Genomic DNA, 27,843 nt, shown 5'->3' with positions numbered 1-27,843 from the left:
TTTTCACCATACAATGAAAAAAATCCCAAAATGTTTTTGAGGAGGTAAAAAGGGTGTTGTTTTACACAACCATTGAGGAATTTTAACCAAAGTATGTTATAAACTTTACACGAAGACCCTAAAGAATCATACCAACTTTTGGAAAATGGGCATCCGTGACCCCTTTAAGATCTACACCACGCACCCCCTTCAATCGAAATGGAATTTTCATTCGTATTAAGCTCAATCGGATTGAATCATACATGGCTTTTCAGTCTAACTGAGCCATCAATCCAATTTAAATGGATTATTTGGTTGCATGTATAGTAGCCGCTGATTTCATTGAACCAGATGTTTAATGCAGGAACTTCTCTGAAGGGTTCAGTTCAGTTCATTTAGTGAATGGTTTATCAGACTGATTCATACAGACAACTCATGAGTATGTGAGGCTGATTCATTAAAAGAACTAGCTCTTAAGAGTCATTGGTTCATGAATTTGTGAGAAAGCCATGTTGTCTTGGCATTATTTTTCTCACATTCAGTTCACATTTCTCACATTCAATCAGACACGCTTTTTACTGAGGTGAAGAAATGGATTCGAAAAGGTGCAGCAAACACTGCAATGTTTAGATAGCACCACAGTGTTTTTAAGGGAAATAGACATACATTTTTTTAGAATTGTTTCTGCATAGAATGTTGTAAAATCGATTTTTACACAAAAATTACACACTTAATATTTAAAAGAGAAATCTTACTCAAATTCTTCCTAAACCTCATTTGTTTTGACTGCATACTCATAAAACCATTCTCACACTTTGACGGGTTGAAGAAGCTCTTTATTATACAAGACTATGCTCTCTAAAAAGTGTGTGCTTTGCTTCCTTTTAGCTTGTAACAGCAGGAAGTAATCAGTGGCCAGTGTTCATATCAGTTCTCCTAAGACAAAGGCAATCAGGTTAACATGGGACAGCATTCGATGAAGGCCATCAGACCAAACTATAACCATTCTTGAGTCCAAATCCCATGCCAAAACCAAATCCCATAAGACCCAATAAAGAACAGAACCAAACACCGGTTGGAAACAAACCACTCAAGTACAGGATAAGTAAAATCTTCAAATCAAGCAATAGCAATCCATTATTGACAGCAATGATTATGAGTAGATTATATGTCCTGCTAGACATAGCTCCAAAGAAGGATTTCACATATGCTTATATGAGAAATACCTGGTGAGGATCATGATGTAATTTACATTACAGCATTAATTTTTGTAGATACTGTTTGGAACCAGACACTGAAGCATTGTGACGCTGACAGGGCTCATGCTTTCTCCTAAAAATCAATTGTAATCTCTTACATAATCTCACGTCCAAGAAATGCAAGACATTGGTGTCGTGTGAAGGGTATTTACATACAGTATGCATATGCGAGACAACTTAAGCCTTTATGTGATTTGCAAATTTTTAATATCTATTTTAATTGAATGACACCTGCAGATCAGTGTTAATTAAATTGTCCTGATAATCATTCCAAATGAATTTAAAATGCACTCAAAGCCTTATGTAAATGTCTTGCCTATGTAAATGACACATGGCTCTTTAAGAATATGGCAAAAACATATGCATCCTCACGCAAGACCTTTGCAAATTAAAGGAGCAGTTCACCAGAACATGATGTTTCTGCTATAATTTAATTCTGCTTATGCCATTTAAAACCCATTTGATTTTCTATTTTCAGTTAAACAAAAAACAAGATATTTTACAAAATGCAAATGATGAGCCACCAGTGGCTATGAGTATGAAGCTCCAAAAAGTACCATAAAAGTAGTAGTTGTAATCTACTTCCATTTATAGATTTGTGTGGGGGAAAAGGCAGAAATTGATTGTTATTCACTGAAAATCTTCCATGGCATTGTACCAGCCCAATATGGTTGAACTTTTCTTGTAAATGTACTGTAAATACCCTGAATGTTACCCAGATGGAGTTCTGATGAATTTCAAATAATGTATAATCCATGATATAAAATAAACATATCATGTGCTTGAAATGGCCGCTTGAGTTGCTAGTGGCAGCATGTCTCTCTGGATCTATGTGAAAGCTGTCATACATCACAAATGTTTGACACTACAGTATTTTGCTGGGGACAGTTATTAACCATCACAAATACTGTATGCATCACATGTCAAGCATGTTAATGTCAAACGGCATTTATTGTATCTTGACTAATTGAGGGATAGATTTCTGGTAATTACGAACTACAAAGTTACTGTATGGGTCCAGAAGACTTATTATTATTATTGCAGAAAGCTAAATGGATGCTTTTATTGTGCTTTATTGGGAGTATGGACAAGAGCAGCTTACCTTGGACTAGGTTTTGTAAATTACAGAATTTTTATTTCATGTGAACTGTTCATTTCAGGTCAGTTCACCTGGTTTAATCGTGCAATTTAAATTTGAATGAAATCATATGTGGAGCATGAAGGTGCATTTATTTAGCACGTTCGCATTTGACTGAAATTCTCAGAAGCAAATGGATTTACAGTCTGTGAAAAGAGTCTGGCAGCCACAGTTATTAAAGCACAACAACATTAGCTTGCCTGAGAATGTCAGAATGTCATTATGCTGTTCTCTCGTTTTCCTCTGTCAAGGGCAGCAAACGCGGGATACAGTGTCAGCAATATCATTATGAACATTATTCTGTCTGTGTCACTGCTGGGGTCGGTGGCTGAGCTCTGGGTCAATAGATTTGGCTAATGCACAGCAGAAAAGTGCAGCAAACCACGGAACAGTTAAGCCCGGTGAACTGTTCACCAATACACCTGCCCTTCTATACAGTAAATGAACATGTTTTAAGCTACCACAAACATATTAGAAAATTAATGTTTCGTTTTGATTGTTATCTATTCTATAGCACAAGTGAAATATAGCATGACAATTATAGAATAAATGTGCCGCGTAAAACATCTGTTTTGTAAACAGCACGCAACAGATCTACTCAAGCGAACTACTTATGCTTCTGCTCTCTTTAAAACATTCATATAATAAAATCCATTAACCATATATTCACCGCAATAATAATCTATTTAAAGAAAGAGAAATTAACTTACAAGGAAGGTTGATTTTGTAGTTATTCCCAGCAAACCTGAACCCGTCCAGTCGCATCTGCAGCGAATAGCGCGCGCGTGTGTGCCTTCCCCTCAGCGCGCACTCGAGCCGCTTAAAAAGTTTAATGACGTCAACCGAGCATTTAAAACGCCGCTTTTTTCACAGGAATGTACAACGTGCTGTCTTCATTAAAGGGACCGCGCACTATCACTGAAATAGTGTACATATAATCAACTGTTGAACATCGTTTGCTCACCTCGTGTAGTTTCTTTCTTCTGTGCAAACACAAAAGGAGACCTCAGGGGCTGTTCAATCAAACTAGGCGTTCTATGGTGTCTTCGAACTTAGAAGCAGTGTTGGGGAAAGTTACTTTTAAAAGTAATGCATTACAATATTGTTTTACTTAGGCTATTTACAATAATTCCCATACCGATTGAAACAGTTTGTTTCGTGAAGTGGATCAAGTGCAAGGGGAATGGGGATTGACCAATTTCTGGTGTGACTACTTATTTATGTGTGAGTATTGTGTGAGTTTGGAGTAAATATATTAGTATTTATGATGTGCATGGATAATTAAAGTGTTACAGATTGATTTTCTTTACACCAGTGTCCACCTTTGTCCTTTAATTAGGATATAGAGTAATTCTTGTATTGGCCTCTAGGGCATCTAAATATTGTTTTAGTTGTTTGATATTGATAGCCCAACTGTACCTGTAAATGGTTAGGGGTGTTTAGAAGGCGCTCAGAAGGCCACACTTATAGAAGCTGTGGTATAATGCTGCACAATTTAGCTGCAGATGTACGGTTTAATAAATGATATGCTACTAACCAATATTTCAACAAAAAGGATTAAATGAAGAAAAAAATTACATTAAAAAGTATTGAAAGTTTTAGTTCAACAAAAATAGCCATGCAAAATATGCTGGTAGGTTTTAAAACAACCATATATGGACTGACTTTTAAAGTTCCCAGAAATGTGGACTGTAATTTATACTGTCGGCCTCCAAAAAGGAAGCACTATAAAAATATCATAAAAAAAGTCCATATTACTTGTGTATTCTACAGTAAGTATTAGTCACCATCAAGAGCAGCTTTGATATTCTGCCTAGTATCTCCTGTTGCATTTCATAAAATGTAAATAATATGGGGTTCAGAATGACGCCAGGAAGATAAGTTTACAATGATATATTTGGTTGACCTATTCTTTGAATATCACACCTTTAAAACATTAAACTTTACCATGCAACATTAAACTAAGTGACTATAAAAGATGTGCAATATAATAAAAACGTCAGGAGACTGTACAATTATTTGATTGTTTTGTTTGTTGGAGGACTAATTTGCATGTACTATGAATGTCACAGAAATCACCAGCCCTGAACATTTTCTAAGAACAAATTCCTGAGATTTAAAATCCAAAATACCACATCACCTTGGGTTAAATATAACTGCTCAAATTATTATTAACCCAAACAATGACTCTCCTTCACTATAGGAGCTATTAGAAGTGCATCTACCTTTGTTCAGATTTTTAACCAGTTCATTGTCACGGCTGAATGAACGAGAGACGAGGATTCAAATGCAGAGGAGATTTATTCCACACAAACAGATAGGATACAAACTCAAGACACAACTAGCCAGCGGGAAGGAACATCAGGAACAGGTAACTCAGACAACGAACCAGCACAGGACTACAAACACAAGGAAGCTAAATAGGGGAACAAACAAAGGAGGGTAATGAGACTAACAGGTGGGATAAATTAACCAATAATCAAATAACAAGCTGGGAGGGGCTAGACAATAGACACGAGCACATGGCCCAACATAACAAACACCCATGTGCAGCACAAGACAGGACAGGCATGTGACATTACCCCCTCCCTACGGAGCGGCTACCAGACGCTCCATAAGACCAGGGCGGGACGGGAGGGACAGACCAGGGCGGGACGGGAGGGACAGACCAGGGCGGGACGGGAGGGACAGACCAGGGCGGGACAGGGGAAAAAAAATGTCTGGGACACCAGAGTGGTCCACAGGGTTCAGGAGGCCAGGACGGGGCAGGCTGTGCAAACGGCCAGGGCGGAGACTTTCCCTCGGGCGGCCAGGGCGGAGACTTTCCCTCGGGCGGCCAGGGCGGAGACTTTCCCTCGGGCGGCCAGGGCGGAGACGGCAGTTCATCGGGCGGCCAGGGCGGAGACGGCAGTTCATCGGGCGGCCAGGACGGAGACTTTCCCTCGGGCGGCCAGGGCGGAGACGGAAGTTCATCGGGCGGCCAGGGCGGAGACTTTCCCTCAGGCGGCCAGGGCGGAGACTTTCCCTCGGGCGGCCAGGGCGGAGACGGCAGTTCATCGGGCGGCCACGGCGGAGACGAACCCTCGGGAGACCAGGAAGTAGACGACCCTTCAAGCGACCATGGCACAGGAACCGACCCCAACTCAGGAACAGGAACCGACACCGGCTCAGGAACAGGCACCGACACCACCAGCTCAGGAACTGGCACCACTGGAACTGGCCCTGGAACTGGCACCACCGGCTCAGGAACTGGCACCGACACCCCCGGCTCAGGAACTGGCACCGACACCACCGGCTCAGGAACTGGAACCACCGGAACTGACAGTGGAACTGGCACCACCGGAACTGGCACTGGAACTGGCACCAACGGCTCAGGGACTGGAACTGGCACTGGAACTGGTACCACCGGCTCAGGCACTGGAACTGGCACCACTGGAACTGGCACTGGCACCACCGGCTCAGGCACTGGAACTGGCACTGGAACTGGTACCACCGGCTCAGGCACTGGAACTGGCACCACTGGAACTGGCACTGGAACTAGTACCACCGGCTCAGGCACTGGAACTGGAACCACCGGCTCAGGCACTGGAACTGGAACCACCGGCTTAGGCACTGGAACTGGCACCACTGGAACTGGCACCACCGGCTCGGGCACTGGAACTGGCCCCTCTGGCTCGGGCACTGGAACTGGCACCACCGGCTCGGGAACTGGCACCACCGGCTCAGGAACAGACACCACCGGCCCAGGAACAGACACCACCGGTCCAAGTGTGTGCGTAGCCCACACACACCACATGGCTGTGGCCATAATGGCTAGTGTCGCGGTCACTAAGGGCTCAGGAACAGGCACCACCGGCACAGAAACAGACACAAGCACAGACACTGGCTCCGGCTCAGGAACAGACACTGGCTCCGGCTAGTGCTGGGCGGTTTGACCAAAAATCAACATCACGTTTTTTTTCTAAATTATACCGGTTTCACGGTTTTTACCGGTTTTTTTTTTGTGTGTTTTTTTTTTCTCAAGCATGATGGGTGTTTACCACATTTTCTACTGAGTGAGAGAGGAAATAGTGCAGTAGATTTACTTATAATGCCCTATTTTATTGTCATGAGTGAATATTATAGAAAAAATCCACACTAATATTAATAATACAGGTTTGCAAGGCTGTTTACAAAGAGGTGCCAGCAGGACGCGCTTTAGGAGCGGCAGAAACAGTGGTTTCCCCGGTAACGGCTGTACACAAAGCAGCAACGCTCATAAACACTGCTTTATCAGGAAAGATAAAGAAAGATTCAATCGTAATAACAAAGAAACTTTTCTTAAGACCGTCAGTTCACTTCAGATACGTTAATACAGTATAAAAACACGCGCGCCGCAAGAAAAAAAGACTCTCACCCCCACACGTCTCGTGCCCATTCTAGTCAATGCTTGTGTTTCAGATCGAAGCTTCCCAGAAGCGGCTCTCCGCGCCGCTTCGCTAAATATAGGCGCCTGGTCTATTTTGACGCACCACGTGGAGGACGGAATAAAACCTTGTCGCAGCTGTAATGCGCCGCAGACGTGTGTTGTAAATGAGGGGTGAGACTGTGTCGCGCAGCGCCGCGTTCCGATTAAAGCGACATACACCGGTTTTGCGGTATATTAAAAATTCATATCGTAACAAAAATAAACACCGGTATTCGGTATGAACCGGTAAACCGCCCAGCACTAGCTCCGGCTCAGGAACAGACACTGGCTCCGGCTCAGGAACAGACACTGGCTCCGGCTCAGGAACAGACACTGGCTCCGGCTCCGGAACAGACACTGGCTCCGGCTCCGGAACAGACACTGGCTCCGGCTCCGGAACAGACACTGGCTCCGGCTCCGGAACAGACACTGGCTCCGGCTCCGGAACAGACACTGGCTCCGGCTCCGGAACAGACACTGGCTCCGGCTCCGGAACAGACACTGGCTCCGGCTCCGGAACAGACACTGGCTCCGGCTCCGGAACAGACACTGGCTCCGGCTCCGGAACAGACACTGGCTCCGGCTCCGGAACAGACACTGGCTCCGGCTCCGGAACAGACACTGGCTCCGGCTCCGGAACAGACACTGGCTCCGGCTCCGGAACAGACACTGGCTCCGGCTCCGGAACAGACACTGGCTCCGGCTCCGGAACAGACACTGGCTCCGGCTCCGGAACAGACACTGGCTCCGGCTCCGGAACAGACACTGGCTCCGGCTCCGGAACAGACACTGGCTCCGGCTCCGGAACAGACACTGGCTCCGGCTCCGGAACAGACACTGGCTCCGGCTCCGGAACAGACACTGGCTCCGGCTCCGGAACAGACACTGGCTCCGGCTCAGGAACAGGAACAGGAACAGACATCACCGGCTCAGGAACAGACACTGGCTCTGGCTCCGGCTCAGGAACAGGAACAAACATCACCAGCTCAGGAACAGACACCACCGGCTCAAGTGTGTGCCTAGCCCACACACACCACATGGCTGTGGCCATAATGGCCAGTGTCGCGGTCACTGAGGGCTCAGGCTCAGGAACAGACACCACCGGCTCAGACACAGGCTCGACGGCGGCCATCTTGTCAGGGGACACAGGCTCGGCAGGCGTGACGTGAACAGGCTCGGCGGCGGCCATCTTGTCCGAAGACACAGGCTCGGCAGGCGTGACGTGAACACTCTCGGTGGCGGCCATCTTGTCAGGGGACACAGGCTCGGCAGACGTGACGTGAACACTCGCGGCGGCGGCCATCTTGTCCGAAGACACAGGCTCGGCAGGCGTGACGTGAACAGGCTCGGCGGCGGCCATCTTGTCCGAAGACACAGGCTCGGCAGGCGTGACGTGAACAGTCTCTGTTGCGGCCATCTTGTCTGAAGACACAGGCCCGGCAGACGTGACGTGAACAGGCTCGGCGGCGGCCATCTTGTCCGAAGACACAGGCTCGGCAGGCATGACGTGAACAGGCTCGGTGGCGGCCATCTTGTCCGAAGACACAGGCTCGACAGGCACCACCGGAACTGGGACCACCGGAACTGGGACCACCGGAACTGGGACCACCGGAACTGGGACCACCGGAACTGGGACCACCGGAACTGGGACCACCGGAACTGGGACCACCGGAACAGTTACGGAGGGAGCCTTTCTCCTCCTCCTATGTTTCGGGACCACCGGAACTGGGATCACCGGAACTGGGACCACCGGAACTGGGACCACCGGAACTGGGACCACTGGATTCGGGACCACCGGAACAGTTACAGAAGGAGTCTTTTCCCTCCTCCTGTGTTTCGGGACCACCGGAACTGGGACCACCGAAACTGGGACCACCGGAGTTGGGACCACCGGAACAGGCATGGAGGAAGTCTTTCTCCTCCTCCTCCGTCTCGGGATCAGTGGTGAAGGCTCTCCTTTCCGCTGATCGTCATCGGCCATGGTCCTCTCCTCCTCCCAAGTCCTTTGAGCGCATCTGGCGAAGTACTCAAATAAGGAGATTGAAGATCCCTTCTCCTCTCCCTGAGGAAAAACCTCACTCCGCTGAATCCACATATTGGCTGGTTCGTTCTGTCACGGCTGAATGAACGAGAGACGAGGATTCAAATGCAGAGGAGATTTATTCCACACAAACAGATAGGATACAAACTCAAGACACAACTAGCCAGCGGGAAGGAACATCAGGAACAGGTAACTCAGACAACGAACCAGCACAGGACTACAAACACAAGGAAGCTAAATAGGGGAACAAACAAAGGAGGGTAATGAGACTAACAGGTGGGATAAATTAACCAATAATCAAATAACAAGCTGGGAGGGGCTAGACAATAGACACGAGCACATGGCCCAACATAACAAACACCCATGTGCAGCACAAGACAGGACAGGCATGTGACATTCATCTGGTGCAATAGCAGCAACACTTACTGGCTTGCAGGTGCAGCTGCTAATCAGAAAGTGTGAAAGCGTGATCTCCCTTCACCTGCATCTATGTGATGTCTTGATCCCTCTGCACATCTGTGCCTCTTAATTTCTAGAATGAACAATCTCTGTCTCTTCTTGTGTGTCTAATCAATAAGTGCCATTCAGGCAGAATGTTCCAAAACCTGGTTTCCATTTGTCATTTGTCAACCACAACATATTTGCAATCAATTTAACTTTCCGCTCCGAGAGGAAAACATATGTTTACCAATGCACAGCACACTCAAATGTTCAACGGGTTATGTTCTGAAATACTGTGTGTTTTTGTTTTTTTATTAATACTGCATATATGTTAAGCAAATATGTGTTATAGAAATAAACAGTTAAAGGTACAATTTAAGGAATGAAATCCTGAGGGACTATGATATTTATGTAATAGCAAATGTGCATTTTTGTTTATTTGTTCATCCTGATTCACTCATCCACAACCTTCAAACATGAAATGGTGTAATTCTAAATGCATATGTTATGTAATGTGTGTATTCAACAGCCCTCAGAGCTGTGATTTCCTCTTTTCTTCTATTCGTTTCCTGGTCTATTTTCATTATTAGCACACAGCAGGTATTGGCTTTGTGTTTGTATTTTTTCAACAGTCCTTAATGAAACACAATAACTAATCTACTCCCGCTCAGGGAAATCATTATTCATTCATTATTTTAAAGCACTGAAGTGCGGTTAGTCTCAAAATCTTTCTAAAAATTTTCCTAAGCTCACCATGCAATGACACATTTAAATACAATGCACTTTGAATAGGCTTAACAGGTTGGGCCGAGAATGACTAAATAATATAGCCTCCTCTCTTCTCCTTTCCCATCTTAGTTTTATCAAGTAAGCTCCCACAATCTCTAACACCTATTAATTCTTGCCCTTTAAGAATAAAAGAGTTTTAAGTAAATATGTGAAAGAAAATGTCACAAAATCAATGTGGAGAAAGCTACACTGTAAAAAAAAAAAAATACAGTGTAAAGTTACATTTTTTAAGTACAATCAACTTTAAGTCAGACGATTAAGTCAGTTCAACTTAAATAACATTAAACTGACTTGTGAAAAAAGTAGAAATTGCTTAATTTATTTTGATGAGTTAAAGCAATGTAAAACCATATGTTGTCATACCTTATTGATCATATAATTTTTACAGTGTACACTCCAACAATTTTTTTTTTTTTGTTATCAATATGATGCAGTATATTTAGCTCTAAATTGTCATACTGACAATATTTTATTTATTTATTTAATCATGTATTGCCTTCAATTAAGTCTGATAGCTTTGAGAAAACAATCCCATCCAAATTAATTAACTATTTTATCTGTTATTAAATCTGAAAAACAAGGTCTGCTGCAGTCATGCAGACATTTTTCTGCAGATTTATTTTATTTATTTTTTTGTTTTTATATAAAAACATATATATATTTCTTTATGTAACAATATATCAACAATATATTTTTTAATTGGAATTAATAGGTAACTGTGCTTCTTTTCCCCCTGTGTGAAACCATGGCCCCAAATATATTGTCAAGCAAGTGCATCAATTATTTGTGTCACATGGCTTAAGTAACCAATCAATGAAGAGAAAGCAGAAGTGGTGACTTGCATAGAATCCAGTGTGTATTATATCAGATGCTTGCGTTTAGAATTAAGCTTTTTTTTTCCAGAATTCACTGTTTTGTTTTCATGCATGCCAAAGGCCACGGCCATACCTATGAATATAGTATGTACATCTAAAACACACTGTGTGACTATAATCACGTCGTCCTGTCTGTAATGGACTCACATCGCATCTAAAATGAGAACTAAATCAAGCATCACTCATGCATATGAGCATGCTTGCGAATAAATTCACATGAGCAGACATGACACAGATGTAAATAATCAGCCATGCATGGGAGAGTTGGTGTTAGCCGATGGCCAGACACAGCAGTAAATCAGACAGAATGCCTTATAATGAGTCTCTCTCCTGTCTGATCCCACTAAAGATCCGCCTAGAGCAACCTCATTTAACAGCTTCTCTTCATTTGTATCAGACCTCATAAACAAGAAGTCCATTAAAACACTCTGCTAATAGGATTCTGTCTCATTCTTCTGCCTCAGCTTGTCATTTAAAAACACATCAGACTGATAATCATTAGAACAGAGAGAGACAACAGATCTCATTATGAATGCATGACTCATAATGGACATTTTATTCATTTATTGCTCCTTATATGAGACAGCATTATAAATGTATTTTCCTCATTTAGGTTGTGATATTTTGCTTATAGAGATTGATGGATTTTTTTTAACTAAACTCATAAGCATGTGTATATATGGTAATCTTATTACTTTTATAGATTATTTTATATTTTTATACTGATAAAGGTCATGATTTGATGGTGGATCTCTAAAGAATAGCACTAACAATACCATTACATCATTCAACAGGACACACTGTTTAACATGTAAAACTTGCTTATTTACACATTGTTTGCATAAAAAAAATTCCCTTTTATTCATTCTCAGTTGTCTAACCCATAGCATTTTAAGCTCAAAAGTAAGACAAAAATACAAATTAATTTGCAATTTACATAGCCAAACAACTTAAATGTAAATGCCACAATTACTACTTCTACTGCTATTAATATCAATAATAACAAATTATGTTTCATGCATATTTTTTTATTATTGCAATCTATAGGCTAATAAAAAATAGATACAATAGTTTCTGCATATCTGTTATCGACAGATAATCAGTTTTGTATAAATCAGACTCTAAATTAATAACTAGTTGGTGTATCAATTAATTAATCAAATATTAGTAATTGTTATGGTCACCAGATGGAGTGCCCTTGAGAGCCACCAGAGGGCACTCCACATCCGACTATTGTCATTCCCTCACAAACTACATTTCCCATAACTCACTGCTTTATGGGACTGTATATGACTCTTCATCCATTATCACATTCACCTGTGTCTCATTATCTTGTTTAGCTCACCCCATATAAGCCTGGTTTTTATCATTCGTTATCTGTGAAGTCTTGTTTAGTGTTACGCTGCAATTCTGAGCATTTTCCCTGGTTTCTGGATTGCTTGCCTGTTCCATGGATTACTCTTTTGCCCGTGTTCCCTACCTTGTTGTGTTTGTTTGTATGGACTGTCTGCGTGTGTTTGACCTTGCCTGTACTTTGGATTACATCTTTGGATTACCCTGTTCAGTAAACACTGCGTTTGGATCCTCAACCTTCGTGTCTCAGAGCAGTTTGTGACAGTAATATACAAAATGGAGATAATTCAAGGTTATTATTGTTGCAGAGAAAAGCAATGACTAGGCAAAAAGTGGCATTCGAAATCAATCATCACTGAACGGTCAACTGTGTAGGAAAAATGAATACAGTAAATTGAATAATTTAAATTGAAATATACATAACCTTGTGAGCTAACACTTTTTTTTTTTTAAGGAATGCAACAGTACTTCAAACTCTTTTGCAAAGCTGTAGTTATCTCTCTGTGGCAGCTGCATGATGACTTCACCATTGCAGCTTGGTTGAATTCAGTCAGCACACATTACACCTCGACTCCAATCTATTTCTTGAGTTGTTATGGCTCTAACTCTCAGCTCAGTAAAAAAAGCATCAGTCCGTCAGGTTAAAATCGATTTGTTCTTCACAGAGGAGTTGGGCAGCAGGGTGTCAGAAAGTTTCATCACATTGCATTGCTAATGATGCCATTTAAACTCTGTGGAAGATCATTAGCTTCAGTCCTCGCTTTTCCTCGCTCATCTTCCTGTTTCCTCCGTGTATCTGTCTCTGGCAGTGGGAACGGAGCTTCAGGGAAATTATATGAGACAGGGGGTGATAAAACACCAAAGCCTCTGGTCTTTATAGGGCCACACAGGAAGCCAGATCACAATCACGTCTTTCGTCAGATAGCGGTTAGTGCAATCAGAGCAGTATTAGTGGAACTTTGAGATGGAAGAAAATATTTTTTGCCCTAAGCCTTTTCATCATAGTCTTCTATAAATAACTGAGCAAAACCTATTCTCGGTGGGGTTACCCTTTCAAAAGAAAGAATGAAACATGGAAAATAAGAAGATAAATTCACAGCGCTGGCTGTTTTGCATATGAATTAGTTTGTATTTGGGGTTTGATCCTTTGACGTTTGTGTGTATGCATATCTGTGCCTATTTATTCAATGATCATAAACAAAGTGTTTAGAAGTGTCGTCTCTTGGACGTCGCGTTCTAGTTGTGGAATAGCAACTTTATCTTTCTCAAGTACTTAGATTAATACCTCCTTCACACATTGGCATTTAATTTCCCCTTATCTTAAATGTATGCTTAGAAAGCAGGAAGTGAAAAACGCATAAATAATTGCACCAACGTTTCTCTCCTGCTCCAGTAGAGCATTTCATTATCATTAGCCAGTACTGTTCAATTTAGATGAGTTTTGAAAAAACACCTAACTCATTACAAATGCCTGATAACGCTACTGAGTGAATCAAATGGATTACAGATCCTGGTTTTAAGAATGTTATCTATTCCTAGTGCCTAGTACCGGCAATCAGGAGTGATTTTTGTTGTTTATCTGAAATTTGTAAGATTCACCTGCTCTACAAACACATTTTTGTTGTTTGCCACACTCCTGTCACAATATGCAGTTATGGAAGTTGAGGTATGGTTTAATCTGCACTGTTTTCTTTTACTGGGACAGTATCAAGTAAAGTTGTGTGTGCCCCACTTGGCATTGGTTTTACTGTACTGTATTGTTGTTACCATGACTGAGTATGTGTGGCTGCATGTGTGCATATGTGGAAATGTGTGTGTCATCAGAAAAGTTTCCACTGAGCGCTATAGGAGTCAGATTAAAATATATTAAAGATTTTTTTGCAAATCAACACAACACATTTTCATTCATTTTATATCAAATTTATGTTCTGTCTACTGTGTGAAATGTCTTTTTTCTCTTGTCCTTCCTCCCATCACTCACTCACACACACAAACTACTGTACACACATCCTATTTAAAAATGGCATTTGCACGCTTCTTTAGGCAAGTGAACATTTGTTAATACATCCACAATATTTAAACATGCAGTAACTGTTTTGCAAAGTTGAATGTTTTTACTTGTATCTTGTTCTGTTTATATCAGGACCTTTATTTTTAAGTTTGGCTGCATTGTTTTTGTCATATCAGTGTTAATGTTTCCTCCCTGATTGTTATCCCCCAGGTTCCTTGTTTAGTCGTTTTATATAAATACCCCTCATGTGTCTCTTGTCAAGAGTTAAATGTAACTTGTGGGTTTTCCTCAGCTCAGCTCAAGTCAGAGTTCTTGTTTTCTTGGTTGAATAGTCATTTATTTTATTACTTTTGTCTGTTTTATTCTAATAATGGTTACTCACTTTGGTTCTTCATGTCACACCTTGTAAGCTCCAGTCATTACAAATTGCAGGCAATGAGATGCAGTTTCTGCAGGCTCCAGAGAATTAAGAAAATAGACATAGAGAAGAAAAGAGCAAAGTGCTGTGAATAGGGATGGCTGTAACACTTTTGAGCAATTTATCTTAAAGGACAAGTTCGGTATTTTACACTTAAAGCCCTGTTTACAGATCGTTTCTGATGAAATAGAACAGTTAAGATTAAAATTTGGACACATGCTGCTGTCCCGAGAATTTTAGGTTTATTTCGCTTTCCCCAAAACCTCTAGAACCTCTACTAGGTGCACTGAACAATCCTTCAAAAAACGCATTAAACTTTCGATTACAAAGACGTGAAACTCACCGAGTGGTCAGGGGTGTTCACTGATATGCTCACACAAAAATCGCTGCAAAAGATGCTTTCCAACAGGTTTTATCGTAGTTTTTGTCCAACTCCATTGACTTGTATTGAATGTGCTGTGAGAGGTACGGTATTACTCCGCCGCTTCTTCTTCTGCTTCTTCTGTGTATTCAATGAAATGCCAGTGGTTTGCTTGCAATTGGCAAAGGTGCATTATCGCCACCAACTGGGCTGGAGTGTCTATTATTCAAGCTCTCAGCGGAAGAATGTACGGGTGTGAGACGTTTGGAAAAATAGATCCACAGTTTTACAACGAATGGTAAAACACCTGTTGGAAAGCATCTTCTAAATGTATCTGCTACAAATAATCTGCAACTTATCACTAAACTGTGTAAATTAATGTCGGTAACTCCTGCAGGTAGATGCTACACAACCTTTGATTTTGTATGTAAAATACGTCACAAAAACTTTATTATAGTAGATATTTTCCCAGCGGGCTTTTAAAAGCTTTAATTAACGCTTTCCTCCTTCTTCCACACTTCAAGTCTCAGCTCTGGGGCTTTGGGGTTTCATTAGCCAATCAGTGTTGCTAAGATTTCGTTTTCATGCTCCAGACTAATTAATCGCATGTCATTAACAATACAGGTGATTGAGCCTGAGTTCCCTTAAACAAAGATGACACAATTCAAATTGAGCCATCTGAGTGGCACTGCGATGGAAGGTAATGCAAATAAGCTTTCTTCAGGTTCCATAAACATTCTTGATAAACAGGAAAAATAGGCCATATGTAACATAATATGTGTCATGCCAGGTGCTAGTTCAACACAATGTAATGGCTGTAATGGCTATTGGAGTAGTTGTGAACGGTCACCTGCAGATAGAAACTGTTCTGATGTCTGTTGATCATGGTCTAAAAGCTTGCCAGACACTAGGAGAACAATAGCTTACTTTTCATCTTTGTAAATGTCTTGTAAGCTTTAATGCACTTTTGCAAAAACAGTCATAATCGAACACTAAAACTTTTGCAAGAAACTAAATCAATGTAGAGATGCCACTCAGACATACTTAGCAATTATTATGGCAGAAAGAGTTATAATAGCTGGTTTGCACTGAATCATTTCAACCAGGCCATTCAGTTTCTCTCTCTTCTAGTGCCACATTCCAGAAATGTCTGTTTTGCCATCTTAATACCCTGTGGTGATAACAGATGGGAGTTCAGTGAAGCAGAAAGCTGAGTGATGTGAATTTATCCTTTTGCCCCATTCCTTTCTCAGACCCACAAGTGAAAAATAAACCATATGATTGCATTGCAGTGTCGCAGCCACCAGCCATTCAACAAAACCAAAAAAATACATTCAACATCCAGATCGAACAGCAGGAGGGATGAGTCACTGGTTCTCAATTCCACTTGTTTTTATGTTTCAAGTGGGATTGATTTCTCTTTTATGTTTCAAGTGGGATTGATTAGTTGCAAAAAAAGCCTACTACTAATGAAAACCTCAAAACATGGTTCAAAATGATAACTCACCACGCATCAAATGCGTATAAAACGTCGCTTTGGTGAGTAAAAAAAAAAGGGTTACTCGCCAGTTGGCCGGTAACTAAAAGTATTTGCAACATTTGTGGATTAAGGGAATGGACGCCCCTTAAAGACCCAACAGTATTTAGGGAAGGGAAGCAAACTAAATAGAGGGGAAATAATGCCCTACCATACTTAGTTCACTTTGCATTAACCCCAAGGAGGGTACCAGAGTAACGGCCCGTTATATCTAGCACTTTATTTAGCACTAGACCATCATGAGTGACAGATAACAAGGTGGGAAGCCCCACAAGCAAACTTCCAGTAATTATCATCATTGTCAAAACTAGGGCCATTCCCAAGGAATGTTATCCCTATTTCAAGACCCAACCATAGTTGGGGAGGGAAGTAAATGAAGTAGAGGGAAGTATACTGCCCACCTAGTTGGTTCACCTAGCATCATCCAGTGGGGCCATCCAAAGGGGAGATATGTCCCATTTCATTACTCAGACAGTGAGGCAAACCACAGATTGCCAAAAAACCTTGTCAATATACTCCAACCCTAGGAGGCAGCAGGAGAGCTATGCCCTACTTCACTGAACCCCAGTACACTGAGGAAGAGTACACCCGACTTGAGCCCGACCGGTACTGTTAAAGTTTAAGAACGAACCCGAACCGAACCCTGACTTAAATAAAGGCACTTCTCCTGGGCCTGTTGTAGCTTGCGCTTTAACCATGGGTCAACTAGCGAGGCCTTTAACACACCCATCCAAAGGGGAGCATATATCCCTAATTCACCAACAGTGGCTGCGGAGGGAGGTTAGAGAGTAGGGGAATGTGATTGCCCTACATACTCCATTCAACCTGCATCAACACTAAAGGGGTACCTCCCAAGCAACCATCAGCAGTTGTGTGTTGAGTGTACAATTTTACTTTAAACCCTAACATAGGAGAAAATATAGCTCAACCCTGGGAAAAAAGATTTGTCACAAACTACCTTGCATTTCTGGGTATCAAAGCAGAGCAAGAGAGATATCAGAGACAATAAAACTCCAACCACAGCCACTGGCCCATGTTTCTCTCACTTTGGGGGTCAGGTAAAGGGGGCAGGATGTCCTCCTACCTACAGTCAACAAAAAGTTTAAAAACACCTGCTCTAACCCTATGCCAATATTCTCAGCCTACAATCCCTGTGTTCAATTCCGCCTTGCCGCTATGGCAACCACGGTATCGAAGCGCGAGGTGTAGGTGCCTCAAATTGAGCGCTTAAGCCAGAGTCACACAGGGTAAATCCTAAAAGATTCCTCTTTCCTAGGCCAAAGTCTTTGATTGCTAGTTTGAAATATTAGCCGACAGCTGATTAATGACCATTGTGATCATATCTTACCACCGACGAAATTCTGGCAGTGTCAGAAGTTTTGAGGTGCAGTCCTGCAGTGTAGAGGTCTACACTGACTTTAAACTTAAGCCCGAACCCAGCCCGTACCCGAAATCGTTTGACCCGACCAGACTCGAGCCCGACTGGTTCTGTTAAAGTTTAAGACCGAACCTAACCCAAACCCGAAATCCATCACTTTATGTACCTGTATTCTTGCTACCATAAGCCAAGACTTGTTGGTAGTATTTCCCTATCGCTCCACCAGGCTGGCATAGTCAGATTAAATTAATTCTGATTCACGTTTTCCACCACTTGGGAATGCCACAAGTAGAAGTGGAAAAGGGAATTATAAAGGCTTGTATACAAGTCGATGTATCAGAATGGTAATGTGTTTTGTGTATAGCTCTTGAAGACTCAAATTTTATTGTTTAATGTTATTTTCAGTATTCATAATCAGTTGTATTATGTATCTTTATTATTTTCTTTATTAGTATTCATAATCAGATGTATTAAGTACATGAGTTAGAGTGAGCATGGAATGTGTGTGAGGGATCCTGCAGAGACAAGGAGAGACCATTTTGAACACAGGAATTTGTAGCTTATGTTTTTCACTTATGCTTTTCACTTATGCACATGACATGAGTCACAAGTTCTATATAAGGAAGGATTGTGTAGCATGATGAAAAGGTTTTCCAATGATGATATGTACATACGTTGACTGTCATACAGTAGGCCTATTCTCTATAAGGAAAGATGATTGTGCCACATGCAAGCACAAGGTATATATTAAACATAAACATGCTTTTAAATTAAACTTGTTTTGTAATTCATTTCTTTGGTCAAGCAGCCTATAAAACCTACCTTTGTGTCCAGAGGAACAGAGAAAACTGGCACAATCTCGTTGGTTTCTCCCCTATGCCTGACATATAATAAAAAAAGAGATATCTTGGCAAAATGGCTGGTGTTGCTTCCATGATTCAACCACAATGGGGAAAAGCTTATTTTTCAAGTCCACAATTGGGCATCACAAACAGGATTGCATCTTCAGGCATTATCTCAATCATTTCAGGTAATACCTTTTTCCCCCTAAAATAGTTCTAAGTCTACCTGATAATAAACAGTGATGAGACATGACTGAAACTGAAACATCAGTTGTATTGCCAATAAATATGTGTCAGACATACAGTAGTTAAAATTAAGCAATTTTTTTTTATGTGGATTATTTAAGTTGCTCTGATCAGTGGAAAAAGTATTTGAACTATGCTAGGGCAAAAGTGGATCTTTTAAAAAAAAAGTCCATTTAGTAAAATTTCAGGAGAATAAGCTGTAAGATTTACCTAGAAATTAGTTTGGTCATGAGTGAGGCGGTAAAATATTTACACGCCAAAGTCTCACACACACAGAAGGGACCAGATAGGTGGTAAGTGTTAAACAGTCTTTATTGAAGTGGTGAAGCAGTAGCGGGAACCAGGCAATGGAGAGTGAATGGTGACTGAACGATGCAGATGGTGACTGAACGATGCAGATGGTGACTGAAGCGGGTTTCCGTGCAGGTGATTAAGACGAGCGAAGACAGGGGAACTGGCTCTTGACAACGGGTTGAAGACAGACGGAAGACAGGATACCGCTGACGATCTCAGATGAGTGTTTGGGTAAGAAGTCTGTTTGTCGTAGCCACATCAACGAGAGCAGACCCAGAGTGAAGGGAGAACAGGGAATATAAAGGATGTGCTGATGAAGGAGAGCAGGTGCAGCGAGTCAGTACTCAGGTGATTGGTGATGATCGGCAGCAGGTGTGGTGATGAACGACTGAGTGCAGGTGGGGACCAGGAGGGATGCTGGGAAGTGTAGTGCTGACAGGTTACTGAGCTGGTGACTGGTGACTGAGCTGGTGCCTGGGACAAAAGATTCATGCTTTTAGAGAAAGGCTATGAAGCTGTGACACAAGCGGTATTTAAGATTAAAGTGGCGGGGCTGCACTGTAAGGTAGTGCTGTATATTAGAACCCTAAAACGTTTAAACACGCTGAAGATTAAAGTGGTTTAAAGTGGCGGGTCTGCACTGTAAGGTAGAGCTGTATATTAGAACCCTAAAATGTTTAAACATTCTGAAGTATAAAGGTGCCATTTATGAATTATAGTAGCTAGAATCGCATGCATTCTGATTTTGACATTGAAATTGTTCAATATTTGAGGAGACTGATCTGAGTTAAACTGAAAAAAAGAAGACGAAAAAGGACAACTGAAAATATAAGAGTTAACTTTTAACTTTTTCTTTTTCCTTTCCTCGAGTTCCTCAAGTGATCAGAGAAGGGAGAGTGAAGCAGCCCCTCCCTACGGTATCTAAACCCTCCTCTTCACAAACACAGTTATAAATAGATAGCCTGCTGTTTCTCTATTTCCCATAGAGAGTATTAAGACATATAGAAATTATTTGCAAATGGCTGTAAACAGAGAAGATACAAATTTCTACTATATGTGATAAAGTGACAGACATTTCTGTTGTTAATGTGGGTTTTAAAGCATGCTAGAGTTTAACGAGGCAAAATTAGTCTTTGTCTGAAAAAGAACAAGAGATAAAAATAAGGTCATAAGATAAGTTTTAAGTAATTCTTTTGAAGGAAACATCTATAATAATACTTTTATAATAAATGGACAAGTACAAGTTGATGTAAAATTTGAGATTCCTGTTAAGAAATTACGAGATACAGGAGCTATGGATTATTTTATTTTAGATTCCATTTTGCCATTTTCCTCACAGTCTGAAACCGGTGAGAGTGTTTTACAGTAGTTCGAGGAATGGGTTTGAATACAACAGTGCCTATTCATAAAGTCAAGCTTCACTCTGATTTGGTGAGTGGTAGTGGTAGTGGAAGTGAAGTGGTAGTGGGATTGCGTCCAGCCATTCCGAGTGAGGGTGTGCATCTTATTTTAGGAAATAAATTAGCAGGAGACAGGGTGTGGGCCAATGTACCTAAATCTCCAATGGTTTCATCTAGTGGAGAGCTGGTTCAACAGACAATGGTGTAGAACCTGTGGGTGTTGTAACTCATGATATGACAATAAACGCTGAGAATAAACTGGTGGTTGAAGATAAAAATTAGTTAAATACACCATATGCTACTCTGCCTATACCTGATTTGTCAGCTCTGTTGTAGTGGTTCCCACAATTTCGTGCTACCATGTTGGAAGTCGCACACAAAAAGGCTGGTCATCCAGGTATGCGAAAGACCTATGATTGGGTTTTTAAGAAAATAATTTTGGCCACGATTTAAACGGAACATTTCTGCATACATAAAACATGTCACACTTGTAACTAGTAATAAAAAATGTAAACTGTTACATTCTGTCAAATTGTGTTCCCTTTCAATATATTATTGTGGATTGTGTGGGTCCTCTACCTTGTTCAGAGTCATGAAGCAAATGCTTGCTTACTGTCGTGTCTGGTAACACATTTTCCTTCTGCCTATCCGTTGCGTACAATTACATTGTGCTCAATTGTAAGACCTTTGTCACAATTTATGTCAATTTTCAGCATTCCCAAAATCATTTAGCGTGATCAGGGTAGTAATCTTACCTCTCACCTCTTCCAACAAGTTTTGAAACAGCTGAAAAATTAAGCATAATCTCGCTAGTGTGTATCATGCACAAAGCCAGGGAGCATTAGAGAGATTTCGTCAAATGTTGAAATCACTCCAATTCACACTCAATTTCTTCTTTTGTCACTCTGTCGGAAGCCAACTTGATGGTGAACCTGGCAAAGTGTGACTTTGCTCAGGCCACTGTGACTTACTTTGTTACTTTGGTAAAGTGGTTGGAAATGGTGAGGTTCAACTGGTAAATGCTAAAATTAAAGCTATTCAAGAGTATCCTGCGCCTACTACCAAAAAACCTTATGCATTTTATATTTTATAGGTGGATGTTAGTCAGGTTGGAGCTGGAGTTGTCCTCCAACAAGCTGATGAGCAGGGGGTGGTCCATCCTGTCAGTTTCTTTTCACGCAAGTTTAACTAAATTATTCTGTGGTGGAAAAAAAGGCTCTGATTTGGGCCTTGCAACATTTTGACATCTATGTTTGTTCAAGTCAACCTCTGGTCATTTATACAGACCATAACCCACTGATGTTTTTGAATTTTATTCTTTGAGGCTGATACGTTGGACCTTTTTCTGCAGGCTTATTGTCTTGACATTCAACACATCAGAGTGTCTGAAAATGTTGTGACACATGCACTGTCACGTGCCCCTATGAATTATGGTTAATATGCTGTTGTTTAACTTTATTTCTTTAATATTTTGCTTGCCCCGGCAGCTGTCCTTGGTCCTTAACTCATTGGGAATTATGGGGCCTATTCTGTGGTTTAATTGACTTGATTGTTTATTTGCAGGGATTCTTGACAGACCCCAGTTTAAAGGGTCATGAAACCCCCCTCTTTTAGCTCAAGTCTAGCTCATAATCTTTTTGAAAAATGCAACTTAAATGGGCGTGGTGGCTGTGAGAAGAAGGGAGTGGTCAAAGCCAGTGGCCAATGCATATCGACCGTCACTGTCAGTGGTAAAACGTGAGGAAATGCTAGATTTTTTATAGCTGGCAAAGTTAAAGTCTAATGAAATACACTGACACCTTATTTTTGTCCTTAAAAAGTAACTGAATGCCCTGCTACACATATTAGCCTACTACAGTAATCATTCTATTTAAAACATATACATGTACATGCATATCGGCCATTATAAAATATATATTTGTTTATATACACTAACACTATAAATGCATATATTTGAAAATAATAAATTTTCCGCTTAAAAAAAAAAAAAAAAACGTTCCGTAAATAGCCTAGACCAGTGGTTCCCAAACCTGTCCTGCCGGCACCCCAACACTGCACATTTTCTTTGTCTCCCTAATCAAACACACCTGATTCAACTCATCAGCTCATTATCACATGGGTTAATGAGCTGATGAGTTGAATCAGGTGTGTTTGATTAGGGAGACAAAGAAAATGTGCAGTGTTGGGGTGCCGGCAGGACAGGTTTGGGAACCACTGGCCTAGACTACGCGCCCCCTAAACCCACTAAAGATGGACAATGAATGTGACATAAATTTGCACAAACTAAGCATGCGTTGATGTATTATCGAAATATCTACATTTTAATAACGAGTGATTATTTAACAAAAGGCAAGTAAAAACGGTCAGGGTTACATTTAGACACAAACACACACACACACACACACACACACACACACACACACACACACACACACACACACACCTCTGAAGCGATAGAAAAGTCCTCGGGACCGCATCACTAGCAAGACGAAACCTGCATTGGTGTACAAGGCTGAAGTCCACCATTCTCCAGTTAAATGGTTGCTACACACACATAGTTTAGATGTGCCCGTGGTTGATGGCCAACCAACCGCCCGCAGTCAGAGTCCAGCCCTGGCAGCATCGCGGGGAAAGATGCACTGGAACTTTTGCACCATGAAAACAAACGCGCGTCCCATCATTGCCTCTCTCATCTACTACGCGATATCACAGTTTGACATGTCTGTCTTTGGAAAGATCCACGTGGTATCATGATTAATTCAGTGAAGTGTCTTCTCATTGGATATGAAGGCTCAGCCTCATTAATAATTATGAGAGAACGATGAGTCATCACCGGACGATCCGTACAGAAAAACGTCACATCCTGTGACGTGGACTTGATGAAGATTTCAAACCCGGAAGACGAAAATAGCCGATACAAACTCAAATTTAACCATTTATATCCTATTATTAAATTTTACAGATTATAACATTGTCTTCTATGGTGTTCAACACACCTACCTCTGTTAAAATCTCAGAAAAATTGGTTTAGGGTTTCATGACCCTTTAAGGGGAGGAGTGTGACGACCCGTGTCTTTAGTGGGGTTTTCCATAGTGCTGGCTGGATTACTCCGCCCTCCCAAATGATTACATCGTCGACACCTGTTGCTTACTTCCCTATTGGCCTATAAATGAAGCAAGACGGAAGGCAGACGTGGGCGGCCTACTTGATTTGTTTACCTTTGTTATTTGTTTGGTTGATTACTTTTTGCACACATCCCAATGCCACAGCACATTACATTCCCATGCATTCATTTAGTATTACACTACTGATGCCTAACTACTATATTATACATCTTTTGTAACGTTTTCCTTTTTTGAATACATTTTTGCTTTAAAAAGTTTGGCTTTCTCGTGTGTCTCAATTTTGTTGCGTCCGTTTTGAACCATGGGGCGTTAGGTGCAGTGCGTTATTAGGCAAGGCTTGGCAAACTATGTCAATATCACCTTCCTTTCCTATGCTTCAGTTTTGAAATACATTCAATTAACAAAAAAACATACTTTATGAATCTGTCCTGAGATCAGTTAAAACCATTAGACACTCGTTCATATAAGTTCACCAGATAAATGCCATCTAGTGGTGACCTGTTTCAAAAACAATGTTAAAAACATTTGCAAATGTTTCATGAAGCGATATTTAGAAACTGCCCACCACTACTTGTGATGCTTGTGAGGAAATGTACCAAGTTTTGTCTCAATATGCCAAAGCGTTTTGGAGTGAACTGGTGAATGAACTTGAATTCCATAACTTTTTGCCAGCATCGTCTAATTATGATCTGAGCCAGGGTAAGATGGACTGTCTCGGAACCATGAAATCTCAGGAATCAATGGAAAAAAGAATTTGTTTCTAGGCCTTATGGTTCAGAGGTTATTTGCATAACCATAAGAGCAAATTTAAGCTATTGGTGGCACTAAAAAATGTATTCATACTCTCCCCATCACGTGTGCAAATTTCATACCTTTCCTGCAAATGGTTCAATGGGCGGCTATGAATTCAAGAGCAGAAGAAGGAAGGAGAAGAAGAAGAAGAAGAAGAAGAAGAACACTAACGAATACAGAAGGTGGCTATTGACATATTCCGCTCTGCCTATTTCGAACAGGGCTCAAACCACCAACAACCAGCATGAGAATTGGGAGTGTTACAAGGATGCAAGTGAGTGAGGTTTTTCTACACATCTCATACCTGGCTTCTGCTAACCAAATGGCCCCTAAAATAATGCAAAAAGACATTTCATTGCCAGTATGAAAGATTTATGCTTGTGAAATTGACCTGCCATCATGGCAAAAAAATATTTTGGCAATGCAGAAACAAGATTAGGTAAAAAACTTTTTTTTAGGTCTCTTATTTTAATATTACTGAAAGATAAATGAGCGGTTAAATGTCTCTTTTGCACTTATAGCACAGCTTTGCTGAAATTAACTTTGCAATTTCCTGCTGTCAGCTTTACATGTGCTACTGTGGTGGACGTCCATGCATCAGTGTACTAGAACTGGTCTCTGAGGGATCCTCCAGACAGATTTACTGATGATCCCGCTATAATTTCTCCCATGCTGTGTCCAGGAGCCTTACGTAACTCAACATGTGGCAGGTCATTTCTTAGCAATAACACCTCCATGCAGACAGCGTGATGTGACCATGAGAGAGTAAAATTGCTTCTGTGCATGCAGGTGGGTGCTTTTCTTTGATTGTGGTGTTTGTAGACGAAGCAGGGAGTGCAAGCAGGCACATTCATTTTTCTAGCATTAGCTTGATAAGTCCTATTTGGTTTCCACAAAATGTGCCTCTGATTCTGGTCATGATGTGTTATTTTTTGCTATTAAAATAAAACCAATTGCTATTTAGTTTGCTGGTTCATAGTCCTGACACGACAGCAAGCCCTCTTAATTTAAAAATGTGCTTCTCAAGTGCTTCTGCATCCACTTCACCAATAAACTGTTCACCCTCACCGAGAAATGATCATGCAGTTGCCCTGTACTGGTTACAGAAAGGTGAAATGTGAATTTTCTGTGCCACTTTTTGTGACTGAAAAGAAATTGTGACAGAAAAATCTGACAAAAATGATGACTGTTTTCATAGAGGTTTCCCAAACACTAGCCATCTGCCATTGGTTGGTTAAAACCCGTCCGAAACTCACACCATCGTTTGAGCTGTTCACACTTTTATGGGGAATCAAGCGACAAATGGCTTACTTAGTTGGGTCAATCACAAACATTGTGCCCATGATAAAGTACTGTAAAGTAATTTTTGTTAAATATAATTAAAACACACGTGCAATGGTCTTAGAAATGTACTCTTTGTAAAAATGTTGGTTTTATATATTTAAAAAAAATCTTTTTTACCATTTTAATGAAAAGTAATGACTATGAAAAATAGTGTACTCATCAAGAATGTTGTTTTGACATTCAGAACCTTTTGGCATTCATTACCTTATCCTTGAAACCACAAGTATACATTATGAATAGCTGACTTAATTGCAGCCTTTCCACTGCTGTGTTGCCATCACTGTGACAAAAAAGTTGTGGTAACCTTTTGACATTCATTACCTTATCTTTGAAACCACAAGTATACATTATGAATAGCTGACTTAATTGCAGCCTTTACACTGCTGTGCTGCCATCACTTTGACAAAAAAGAAAAGAAAAAAAGACGGGGATGCTATGTCGCTGTGGCGAGCAGGACGAGGCAGAGGGCCGTGAGAGAGCGGCGCGAGGCCGGTGGCGTGATTAATAATGAGCGACACCTGCGCGACGCACCGGTCGAGTATCTCTCACAGAGGAGCGGAAGCATAAAGGAGAAGCGACGACAGTGAAGATTGAGAGAGGACAGGCCTGGACTTGTGTTCTGTTTGTTTTATTATATGTGACAGCAGTCGTCTGTGAGGGGCTGCTGTCTTTTACTTTCATTTTGTTGTTTGTTTATTTCGCTTATTAAAGTTGTTGAATGTTCGCCTTTTCTCGCCTCCTTCTTTCCACAACATCTAACTTTGTTACAGTAGCTAATTGCCATTGCTGAGCTTTATTATAAGTCAATTCATCAAGATTCCTCTTGAGCTGTGAATGCAGAGAGTCTTTGCACATGGACTTGCTCTCAAACAGCTTGAGGAATAAATGACATTTCTGACCTTTACAGTAGGTCATGTGCAGTGAATATGGCATTGGTTTTCGGACTGGCAACCAGCTCAAGCCAGCCCAGGACATAACCCAACAGATAACATCCAGAACCAAAATATTCTGTCTGAAAAAACACTGCATTTTGAAGAATATTCAGTAATAAGGAAAGAAGGATAGACTCAGACTCGTATTCCCAATAGGCCTATACATAATTTGCAGAATACATAAACTGAAAACATGTACTTCAAAAAGTGTATATTTATGGAACAAAGCAATGCAGGAATATCAAAGAAAGTGAGTACCTGAGGATATGTCTCTTACATTGATTTTGATCTCCTTAATGGAAATCAATAACAGGCTAGTATGTGTCATTAAAGGATTCTGGGAAAGCTCTTGACCCTTGTGTCTTTAGACCATGGTTCTCTGAAATGTCCACCCCAGCTGTCTGCTACTGTACATCTAAAGCACAATTTCACATTACATATTATGCTGCCAATAATTTGCTATGTAAATAACAAGGCGAACAAAAGTGTGAAGAAAGACAGCTTGTTTAACAGCTGTGGTCTTATTTCTTCAAGCACCCAAGACAGTTTCTGGTTTTCTGGTGTGAAACCTACAACACTCAAATCCATCATTTCTCAAAAAAAAAAAAAAAAAAAAAAAAAAAGTTATATCCTTGTGAAAAAGACCTATGCTTAATTGTATTACTATGTTTTTTAACACACCCAATTTTGTTAACCTAATGTTGTTTCAAACCTGTTTGCATAAACCATTTTAAATAATGTTGGGGTGCAAATAACATTGACTGAAAAAAATAAAGAAAAAACTGAAAACTGAGATTATCCACTGCAGGACATGGTCTGCTGTGTTTTTATTCCCAATCA

The 27,843-nt window shown here is 41.1% G+C and overlaps 1 protein-coding gene across 2 annotated transcripts in view; it reads right to left on the bottom strand.

Moving 5' to 3' along the window:
* Window positions 1-3,371, bottom strand: part of gulp1b (GULP PTB domain containing engulfment adaptor 1b) — a 66,255-nt gene extending 62,884 nt beyond the window's left edge. The window contains exon 1 of one of the 2 annotated variants that reach the window (XM_081379835.1): window positions 3,087-3,371. In XM_081379835.1, coding sequence (XP_081235961.1) covers window positions 3,087-3,141 — 55 coding nt within the window. In that variant the 5' untranslated portion in view covers window positions 3,142-3,371. The remainder of the gene's footprint in view (window positions 1-3,086) is intronic. The other variant, XM_081379836.1, reaches the window with a different exon arrangement.
* Between the last annotated feature and the right edge of the window lie 24,472 nt (window positions 3,372-27,843).

The sequence above is a fragment of the Scardinius erythrophthalmus genome, assembly GCF_964197995.2.
Source record: "Scardinius erythrophthalmus genome assembly, chromosome: 12".
Taxonomy (NCBI): Eukaryota; Metazoa; Chordata; class Actinopteri; order Cypriniformes; family Leuciscidae; genus Scardinius; species Scardinius erythrophthalmus.
The sequence above is the reverse complement of the archived record's forward strand: the minus strand, read 5'-3'. Positions and strand labels throughout refer to the sequence as shown.